Genomic DNA, 11,272 nt, shown 5'->3' on the forward strand with positions numbered 1-11,272 from the left:
CCTTTCCCTCCTTTGCGCCACATGCGTTTTCCTCAGCGGCAGCTCCCTCCTCTTAGGTCTTTTGGGGGATGTCTTATATTTGGCAATTCACCAAAACCTCTACTAGGTCTTATTTTCAGGGGGTGTCTTATTTTCAGGGAAACGCGGTACATAAGATGGTACATATGTCCAACCTTGCTTATATTAAGGGGTCATGTTAAGATTATAAGAGCTACTTTTTCAAAAGATCACTCAAGCCCAACTAAATCATTATGTATTGCCCAGCAGAGGCAGCGCTAAAGACATTAAATAAATTACTTTCATATGCACTTGATAGTCAACTTTTTCACATTAGATTTTATTTCTGGTGATGCCTTTGTTATAGTTTTATGCTTTAACATACAGCTCTTCTGTTCAACTTTAGTAGGCACAGCTATAATACAAAGCTTAAATATAGTACCTAAGGTCCCTTTCCAAACCTGAATTCTGCAAGTATGCATTCTTTGTACAAATGCTGGGCTAACAATTATATTCAGTTTTGTTAATAGGACTGTCCTCAGTAAGACCTGAGGACAGTGAGTTAATTTAGGGGGTGAAAATCTGACTTTATGACAGTTCTGGCCTTCAACAAAGGCATGCCCAGGGTCGAGAATGGCAGGACATTATGCATTGCTTTGCTTTGCCTGAAGGTAGGGCCAATTCATAGAGATAAGAAGCACTTCTTAATATAAACTGGCTCACATACTGATTCAAGATAGTGGACCTGCAGGCTTTCAGATTAGCCTAGCAGCTCTTCATATCAATATAGCACTACACAGAAGCTAGAATATCTCAAATGTTCATTTTATCTCTAAAACAGAAACTCACCTCACACATTTCAGCAAATAAGCCCTGGAATTTATAAAAGAGGATTCACTCTGTCTTTAGTCCCTGATATGTGGAATTCTAGATCCAAATATGATGTTTGCATACTCTACAGATCCAGGAGATGGAAGCACACAATGTGGTTCACTGTGATGTTTGATGATGTTTGACCTCTGTGGAAATTTTGTGTTGACATATGTGACGTCTTCTATCCTTGTTTTGGGCTTGTTTGGTATGGCATATATTGCATTAATTTCTTTGCTTGAAGAGTGTCTGGCAGCTTGGACGTCATGGATCTGAGAATAGGTAAAAAAACCCAAAGAACATTTAAAAAACAAAACTAAAAAAGCTGTATTTCACCTGGAAGACGGAATTCCAATTCTGGATGTTGTGCAAGCAAGCTTCTGTCTATATCCATATTAATTTTAGTGTGTGTTATGAGTTTGTGTCTTTTAAAACTCACTCTAAATCGCATAGAGGAATGGTTTCTGTGGCAGAAAGGAACAATCAGATTGGACCAGTTGGGTAGAAAATGGGTATAAAGAGGATGAATTTTTATCTTTCTATGGAAGGGGTATACGGATTTTTTTTCTTTTTGAGGGGGTTTGAGGAAGGAGGCTGTAAAGATTCCCCCCCTTGCCCTCTCTAGTTTTGGATATCATAATGGCAGATCTTTCTGCCCCTTCTGTGGGACATCATTCGAGAGCAGACATCTTTCTCTGCAGAGAGGGAGAATCACTATATTGAATGGTTCAATGGATGTTCAGAGGTCATAGGATCACAACCTCAGTGGCAGTTGTTTTCTTTTCCTACAGTCCTGTCAAAACCACCATAGTGCTCTTCTGTCCAGAACCTAATACAAATCTTAGGTGAAATACAGGTTTTAAAAGTGCACAAAGACACACACATCCACACTCCACTCCTGTTACATTACTTAAAATTGTGTGAATGAGAAAATACACAATCTACAGGAATCTTCAGAAAGCAAACTTTGTGGTTTTTGTAATTGGCTATGAATTAAATTAAATTTCCACATCAACATCCCAGTAATTGAGAAATAGTTTATAATGTACATTACTGAATCTGGGCTTCAAACACAGCATTAGAAGTAAACATTAGTGTTTAGTACAATGCTAGGTAAGGGCAAGTGTTTATTTTTAGAAATTTAAACGAAACACAAACAAATTGAGTTTTGGTTTTCTTGGAAGATATTTCAGTTACTGCGAATGCAATACTACAAACAGAATTCTTAGAATTCTTTCAGATCAGATCAAGATAAACTAGGATTTCAGTGCTTAGTGTATCTATGGGAATGGATAATGCTCATATAACAAATTTTCTATTTTCTAACTTGTGAAAGGCTAACTTACCTGTAATGTTATTACTCTACAGTTTGGGTCATCACCAAAATTCAGCTCCTCAGCTGCTATCAAGAAGAAAATTTCATTTAGTATATATGTATGAGCGACATAACATACTACAGTAGAGTCTCACTAATCCAAGCCTCGCTTATCCAAGCCTCTGGATAATCCAAGCCATTTTTGTAGTCAATGTTTCCAATATATCGTGATATTTTGGTGCTAAATTCGTAAATACAGTAATTACAACATAACATTACTGCGTATTGAACTACTTTTTCTGTCAAATTTGTTGTATAACATGACGTTTTGGTGCTTAATTTGTAAAATCATAACCTAATTTGATGTTTAATACGCTTTTCCTTGATCAGTCCTTATAATCCAAGATATTCGCTTATCCAAGCTTGTGCCGGCCCGTTTAGCTTGGATTAGTGAGACTCTACTGTACCACTTTTGCTGAATACCAAAAAGACAATCTTCTACCTAAATATGGGAATTTTCCACACACATACTATACAAATACTGTATGTGTCAGGCAACCATGACCACTTGCAGTTCTTCTATGTAAAACAAGAAATGATTCTGTTATGTTTGCAGATTTTGAAATGCAAAAGTGAACCCTTCTCATGGCCTCTGCAAGACTTTGACAAAGCTCAGGTGATATGTTTGAAAGTCACCCTGATATTTTTGATAATTGAGATTGGGACGCTTTCACAGTCCCTACGTAGCCCCTAAAGTGGGGATTATGTAGGAATGAGAATACATAGCTGTTATAAATGCGTAATTGTAGTTTTGGAATTGCCCAAAAGAATTCCAATCAGAAATGCTAACGAAACGATTTTATTGATCAGCCAATTGGCCTCATCCAAACAGACAATAGAAACACAATATACAGTATAATACAAAATGCTAAAAAAGTACTGAAACTTGAAAAGTCCTTGCCAAATGTTTTCAAAAATATGCTTTGAAGGTAACTCTGTAAAAACTACTGGAAAACATTACTTTTTACACCAATAACTTTATTCTCATTGTTGCATTATTTAAAAAATAAATTACATCATTGCTGCAGAAAAGTAGCTTGTTCCTGGTAGCTGTATTGCTCCTAACCTCCATGACTGTGTCTCTGATGTTGTCGTGCTATATAATGCTCATATCTAATCATTAGCATTCCTAGCACTAAGCATTAAGAAATGAAAGTTTAAAAATAGAACTGAGTTACATGAAGACAAAAGAAGCTGAAACATACCTCTCATTTTCCTTTTGAGGAGCATCGTGACAACTAATATGAGAGCTGCAATAATTGTTATGCCAACCACAATGGAGCCCAGAACCAAGATAACTTGGTAAACTCTGAAACAATTCACAATGTATTAATTAAACCCGCCCTCAGCAGAAACAAGTACTTGATAATTTTGGCAGGATTCCTTTTGTAACAGCAGTTCATAATTAAGTTTTCCCTTGCTTTCAGAGGGGGTTAGAAGCAAACACATGTCTTAAAATTTGCAGAACAATAATACACTAGAGGAAAGGTAAAGACAAAAGATTATCATGTTAGGGACAGAGAATAAAAGTGCTTCCAGGGTATAAAGAAAGAAGTCTGCAAATGCCCATCATTGTTAATGGTGACTTTTACCCACTGGAGCTGATGGTGCCGAAGGATCACGGGACTTGCAGGAAAATATTTACTTCATTGCCCAGTTTCATGTCTTGCCAGGTCTGAATGCATTTAATGAAACGAAAGATTAGGATCTTACTGTGGTTCAGAAGAGATGGGAATTGTCACGCTTGGTTCTGGCCTGGGGAAAAAAGGTCGGTCAGAAAACATGCTTGAAAACATGTGCCCTTCATCCACAAAGTACCTACACGCATAAACACACACTTACCCACTCACATTTGAATACTTAAACATATATACACTGTCCATATATATCTTTTTCATGGTAAACATAAAGCTGTACTTTTTTATTTGCTAATCTGGGTGGGAAATATATAGCCTATTTATAATTCCACTGAATTCAATGGAATGTGTTTGCTATTAGTAGACACTGGATTGGACTCCAAAGATGGCACAGAAAGAGGGCAGTTCCTCCCATCGTCCTGTCTTCCGAAATCCATATCTCTTTACTTTTCTTCTGTGTGTGCCTGATCAATGCACATGCACAGTAAACTAACAAACCATCACATGCACTGAAGCCAAGCAGAGTGCTAGAAATTTGCCTGCAAATTGGGAGCATATAAGTTAGTAAAGGTAACGATTTCCCCTTGACATTAAGTCTAGTTAAGTCCAACACTGGGGGGTGGTGCTCATCTCCATTTCTAAGCCGAAGAGCTGGCGTTGTCCATAGATACCTCCTAGGTCATGTGACTGGCATGATTGCATGGAGCGCCTAAGTGGTACCTATTGATCTACTCACATTTGTATGTTTTTGAACTGCTAGGTTGGCAGAAGCTGGGGCTAACAACAGGAGCTCACCCTGTCCTGCGGATTTGAACCTCTGACCTTCTGGTCAGCAAATTCAGCACCTTAGTGGTTTTAACTCGCTGCCCCACCACAACTCCATATATATATATATATATATATATATATATATATATGTAAGTTATACTCCCAGAAATAAGTTACATCGATCAGAAGGAGATGGCGGTGGGAACTGGATATTTCAGGGCAGAATCTCCTATGGAAATACATAAGAGTTGACTTTAGACATAGCTTTAATGTTCTGTGAGTCGAAAAACCAATCCCTGCAGTTGCATTTTGCTTGCATAATTTATTTGGGCTAAACTGTAGGGAAGTAGAATGAGTGACAGCTATCTATTTATTGCGTCAGAAGTGACAGCTGCAACATGCACACATCTCTAATCCTGATGTTTCCAGGTATAAATTTAATGTCGGTACCTTTGATAATCTTCACTTGTTACTGCCACAATGCCATTATTTTTCTGTCCTGAAAATAAAATGGTACTGTAAAAGAGAATAAAACTTCTGGTTTTGTCTTTGTTGTTTTCCACAAATATTTTGGATGTCTTTGGGTGCATCTAGGCTGTATAATTAATGCAGTGTGACATCACCTTAATGGCCATGGCTCAATGCCATGGAGTTATGCGAGCAGTAGTTTTACAAGGCCTTTAGCATTTTCTGCGAAAGAGTGTGATGATTACCTTATTAAACTACATTACATATCCCAGGTGTAGATCCACTCTTTGTCACATTGTTCCCTTATTCTCAACATTGTTACAATAAACAACAGTACAGATTTCTAGAATGCTCTGTATGTTCCTTTTAGGGAAACTGGCCATGTTACTACTTCACAATCTTTATAAAAAGTTGCTGCTTTCCCATTCCAGTAATCTAGGTTTTCCCGGCAGTGCTTCTCAATTTTTTCTTGTAAATCTGTCACTGAGATTGAATCTGCATATGCAGATGAATAAATGAAACTCCCATGGGAATGTGCCACTTCAGGCTATAATTAGGAGAGTAACACATTTGAATTTTCCATAGAAATAAAAGTACCTGGGTATATTTTTTAAATAAGCAAATGGGGGGAGGGGAATCTCTGCTATAGCACTTCTTAAAGTTATGTAAGCTTTAGCTTATGTTCATTGGTTTTGTTTGGTGCCCAATCTTTTCCTTCACAATTGGCTCTGAAATACTTCAGGAACTCCCCTTGTATGTAGATGACATCTCCCTCATTATCCGCAAGTACTCACTCTTTTGAACGATCACTTTGAATTTTCTTAAAGGGATAATATTCAGATCCTCAAGTATCCCAAACCAATATATCCCTGAATCGTCCATGTGAAGATCAGATATGAAAAAATAACTGCAGCCATTTCCTGAATCCAATAATATAACTTTTTGGTTTGGTTTAGGAGTCAGATATTGCCATCCTGTTGCTGAGATGCCTACGGGTTTGTCAAGATCACATTCCTTTAGTATATCTCCTTTGCACCAGATCTTCTTTGATTGATGTTGTTGGGAACAGAAAGCTTTCATGATGAGGGATTCTCCTTGCACCTTGATCACTTCTTGTAATCTCCTTCCTGACTTGTTAGGACTTTCAGAGGAAGGAGTCATAGAGGTTGGAGGTGAGAATATCATTGTAGGCACCAGAGGATCTGGAAAAATAATACTGTAGTTACAATATGTACAATTATTTGGACTTTTCCTATATGCTATTAGACTAGTTGTCATTTCCAGCTTCATTATCAGATGTTTTGCCATGTTTGTAGTATAATCAGCTCAGAGAGACTAGTGGAAATTAATGTTATATGTGTAAAATTTCTTTGGAGAAAGCAATGTGTAAAAATACATGTGAGCTGTTTTGTTCCATTTTGTTGATTATTACTATAAAGGGATCCGTTTGGGCTATGTTGACCAAAATGGGCCCTTGATATCCACTGAGTTTTAGTTTCAGGACCCCCATGGATACCAAAATCTATGGATGTTCATGTCCCATTATATATAATGGTGTAATAAAATGGTGCCCCTTATATAAAACAAGCAAAAACAAAATCAAAGATTGCTTTTTGGAATAAAAAAATGAGCCATGGATGATTGAATCTATGGATATAGATGGCTGACTAGACTTACTTTCATGAACCACCACTTTAATTTTCTTCGAAGAGATCATCTTCAAGCCATCAAGAAGTCCAAACCAGTATGTCCCTGAATCTTCTACTTCAAGAGCAGTCATGAACAGAGAAAGGCATCCATTTCTTGGACTCTCCAATGTGATCTTTTGGTTGGGTATAGTAGATAGAAACTTCCATTCTGAAAGGCTGAAAGATTTGTTAAGATCGCATTCCTTCTGCTCTGTTTCTTTGCACCATATCTTGTCTCCTTGTAAATATTGATAGGCACAGAAAGCAGTTATTCTGAGAGACATTCCTTGTGTTAGCACCACCTCTTCTGAGCTCCCTCTTGCGTTGTCTGCGAAGTAAGGACTTACAGACACTGGAGATGAGTGTATTTCTCCAGACATAAAAAGGCCTGGAACAAGAACAAGCAAAATATGTGCAAACATATGCAATTGACATACACCATTTTAATTTTGTGATAGACAGGTAAATACTAGACTATAAAATGAGATACTGGCTATAATGGTGTGTATGCTTCTGACTAAAGTGTGTTCAGCATTTTGTCCTCAATTATTGATCAAAAATCTGATTTAATATGACAGAGGAGATAAAAGCATCTTCAGAATCTGTTTTATAGAGGTCTGAAACTGGTATTTGATGTAATTTTTGCATATGCTGGTTCTCAGGAGTTCATACCTATAGAAACAACAAACATGGGACTGATAGGGGCTATGTGGTTTCTTTGCTTATAGCAGTGCTTCTATTGTGCTGCCTTTTGTTGCCTCTGATATAGCACTCTGGTGCAGAAGCCTGAAATTTAGAGGCATGTCTGGCATCCAATTATACCCCCCTTTTGCCAATAAATAGAGATTGGCATTCCCTTCTTCCCACTCAAGGATGCAAAGTATCACCTAACTTATCATAAGTCTATATTATTGTGCCAACCCACTCCTGTAACTGTCTTGTTGGAAGTGGCCACAATAAAACAAGTGTCTGGCTATGGCCTAGCAGCCAGAAGCAAAACAATTATAGAAGTGCTAAGACCCTCAGATTCAGCTGATCCCAGTGCTGAATTATGTCTGCATAAGCTGATGCTTATTAGATCCTGCCTCTGATCCACAAGACATGAAATAATATCTGTTTCCATCTAGTGTAGATCCACATGAAGAGCTACTGCGCCATGCTGAGCCATACAGCATTTCATCTTTATGGATCTTTTTCTTTTTCTTCTTGTGTCAAATATGGGTAGGATATATATATAGCCACAGATCTATCTTGGTTTCTATTAGAAAATGAGAAGAAATGTGCCTGATCCCAAAGGTAATGGAACAAATAGATTAATATGTTCTATAGGCACTTGCCACTAGATTAATGGAAATGGAGGATTTACCCATGTAGGGCCCAAGACCTTTTGCTGCCTGAAATTAAGTAGAAAATAATACCTCCTCTCGAAGTCATAGGACATAATTCCCAGGACCAGCTATATTATTTTGGTACCTGAGACATAAAATTCCATGAACATCTTTGTTTATATCCAGTAAAAATTAAATTAAATTAAAAATGATAGGTCATTAATACAATTTCAACCGAGTAGGGGAGAAATACATGCAACACTAAAAAACACAGAACATTTTCTGGACTTCTTCATGTAATTGTGAGCTATCTAATTATGGCAACACTCCATTCATGAGTGCAAAAAATGTAAAACTGATCAGGCTACAATCCATTGTGTGAACTATTTGTCAACTTAGGATTCTGGTCACTGAATTGTAGAGTTGGAAGGCACCTCAAAAATAATCTAGTTCAATTCAGTGTTGAAGCAGGAAATCCACCAGTAACATGCCTGGAATCAAGCCCCATTTAAGTCAATGGAGCTTATTTTTGAATTGTTTCCTGCCTCTCAAAAAACAAAAGAAAACAAAACAAAACAAGGGAACAAAAGTAGCTGTCTGTTTATTGTTCATTAATTATACAAATACATAGATATGGCCTCTAATTAATTATTTTAATTTAGCAGCATGCCACTGTATTTTATATTGATGGCCACGAAAAGGCATTGTTCTTTATCATACCTGTTAATATTAAGCATCTTAGCTGGAGACCCGAAAATCCCATCATCGTGTAGCTGAATATAATTTAGGTTGCAGACCAGTGTACAACTCAATTTGCCCTTGCAGGAAGGAAATAATTTCCCTTTGTCATTGTCTGTCACTTATTCATCCAGTTCAGCAATGCTGTGGGATGAACTTCTAAAAATTGTCATAATTTTAGCATTGATGAGTTGTCTGGCCAAAATTGTGGGAAATTGCTTTCCAGATGTTCCCTAGCAGACAAAGCATTGGGCTGAATAGTTACAGATAAGGCCAGTTCTTTCTCTTGCAACATTGCATTACAGAATGAGGTGACTGTGCTATGACCATGTATTTCTCTCTTTATACATGTACATAAGTGTCTCTGTGTGCATGATGCTTGAATATGAGAAATGTGATGCAACTCATTGTTTAAAGCAAGGATAGCAATTATCTGACCTGTGGCTGCATGTAGTAAGAAGTGAGGAAGGTCTACTGTAGCCCATTGAACTCCAACCAACCAGCCAAATGTCCCATCAACCTACTCCCAATTTCTTCAGTTCAAGAAATTTTGGCTGAAAAAAATACTCACACTGGGTAAATTCGATAAAATAAAGTTGTTGGGGGCACCATAAAAAGCCAACCCTTCCTAAAGTAACCAGGGTGAGGCAACATCATTTCCTAAAACAGAAGCTACAGTAGATCAGCATGAGACAGTCTTCTAAAGTCCAGAGCAGATCATGCCTAGTTGGCAGACCTGAGTTCTGTGGATTCTAATTTGTCTAAGAAGATCTGCCAACCAGAATTAGAAGCATACACTTAAAAATAATAAAAAAAATTGGTTTGGATAACAAAGTTCACAGTACTTGATAAAAAAATATTCCTAAACCAACAGGAATGAAATAAAAGCCATTTTCTTATCCAAGCATGGAGAGAGTAGAGAGTATGTGTCAGTGCTTTTAAAAAAGTTTTCCCGAGATTGACTAAGATTTTGCCTTTTTGTGACTCTACTTGGAGAAGGAGAAATTCAGCAGAGTTGTACTGAAGAACCTAGTGAGTCCTAGAGAGACTATTTTAATCAGAGACCTTACCTTTACCTTTTATGAATAATAAAATCCACAAAAGTCAAACCTGCAAATGTGAAGGGTTGACTGGACCTACCTTGATCCATGGCTAGATTAATTTCTAGACTTGTACATGGGAAGGGAAATTACATATAGTAATTTCCCTCCTCAGGATCTATGAGAAGAGAGCTCTCATTTGGGGGGTGGGGGTAGGGAGTAAGTGACATGATTTTCACTTGGGTGGCAAAAAGATACAGATTGTGATAATATCAAATCAGCATCACTGTACATAAAAATCTTCAATCCAGATTCTCTAAATGGTTTTTCTCATCCACTTAGCTTGTTGCATCAATGGAAAATGTATAGCCAAAATTGTGCTGCAGATCCTCAAATAGAGGAAATAAGACTGTTTTGCTCCAGACCTTGTGATGAGTAGAAGTCATAGATTAAGCAATAATAGGGCAAAGACTGGAGGAAGGATTAACCACAATGAGTAATAGCAGCCATGTCATCTCATGGTTGCTATTTTGGATCATGAAATTAGGAAATGGACCTTCACGTTTGAAAACTACCACAAGGCAGCAGCTCCAGTTAACTGTAGCTTTCCAAGATTTTCTTAGCACTCTGCTGCTGCTGCTCAGTTGTTTAGTCGTCTCCAACTCTTTGTGACCGCATGGACCAGTCCACGCCAGAGCTCCCTGTCGGCCGTCACCGCCCCCAGTTCCTTCAAGGTCACCCCAGTCACTTCAAGGATACCGTCCATCCATCTTGCCCTTGGTCGGCCTCTCTTCCTTTTTCCTTCCATTTTCCCCAGCATCGTGATCTTTTCCAAGCTTTCCTGCCTCCTTATGATGTGGCCAAAACTCCATTTCCCCTATTCGCTATTATTAGGTTTGGTGTTCCAGAGCTGTGACAAAGACCTTCAAGCTTCCTAAATTACAAAGGATGTTTCTTGAACTGCTTGTTATAGAATTTTTTGTGATCTGGTTTTTTTTTAATTCTCTTTTTAGCGTATTCTGGCACTGAATGTTTGCCGTTTTTTGTTGGAAACTGCCCTGAGTCCCTTTGGGGAGATAGGGTGGTATATAAATAAAATTTTGTTGTTATTATTATATAGAAATGACATTTGAAAGTACAATTCAGTGCAATTTATCTAGATGTAAGTCCCAGTGAACACTGCTGTACTTCTCATATACATAAAAAGTTAGCACTATGAGTGAGGATGGATATATCTTATTATTAAGGCAATGTATATAAACAGTATATAAATAGGAGGATAATTTTTTAGATGAATCTTTAGACAATGGAATAACACTCTTTACTTTTCTACAATAACATCCCCACTCTTATTCCTTTCTCA

The 11,272-nt window shown here is 37.6% G+C and overlaps 1 protein-coding gene across 2 annotated transcripts; it reads right to left on the minus strand.

Annotated features, from left to right (window-relative positions):
• Window positions 1-322: 322 nt before the first annotated feature.
• LOC103278711 (uncharacterized) lies at window positions 323-9,843 on the minus strand. Of its 2 annotated transcripts, none has more exons than XM_016993292.2 (8): window positions 8,852-9,843; window positions 6,793-7,191; window positions 5,910-6,317; window positions 5,098-5,146; window positions 3,956-3,997; window positions 3,448-3,551; window positions 2,214-2,266; window positions 323-1,139 (listed from the first exon to the last, which is right to left on the minus strand). In XM_016993292.2, exons 1-8 carry the CDS (start codon window positions 8,895-8,897, stop codon window positions 903-905), a joined length of 1,338 nt encoding a protein of 445 aa, XP_016848781.1. In that variant the 5' UTR covers window positions 8,898-9,843; the 3' UTR covers window positions 323-902. The 2 variants fall into 2 exon arrangements, with proteins under 2 accessions (XP_016848781.1, XP_008107907.1); XM_008109700.2 differs by having other exon boundaries at window positions 2,214-2,269.
• Between the last annotated feature and the right edge of the window lie 1,429 nt (window positions 9,844-11,272).

The sequence above is a fragment of the Anolis carolinensis genome, chromosome 4 (assembly GCF_035594765.1).
Source record: "Anolis carolinensis isolate JA03-04 chromosome 4, rAnoCar3.1.pri, whole genome shotgun sequence".
Lineage (NCBI taxonomy): Eukaryota > Metazoa > Chordata > Lepidosauria > Squamata > Dactyloidae > Anolis > Anolis carolinensis.

Coding starts and splice junctions, on each gene's coding strand:
- LOC103278711 (XM_008109700.2), bottom strand. CDS start 8,897: ATGATGGGATTTTCGGGTCTCCAGCTAAGATGCTTAATATTAACAG. Junction 2,270..3,447: donor CCTCAAAAGGAAAATGAGAG/GTATGTTTCAGC, acceptor TCTTCTTGATAG/CAGCTGAGGAGCTGAATTTT. Junction 1,140..2,213: donor GTAGAGTAATAACATTACAG/GTAAGTTAGCCT, acceptor ACCTATTCTCAG/ATCCATGACGTCCAAGCTGC.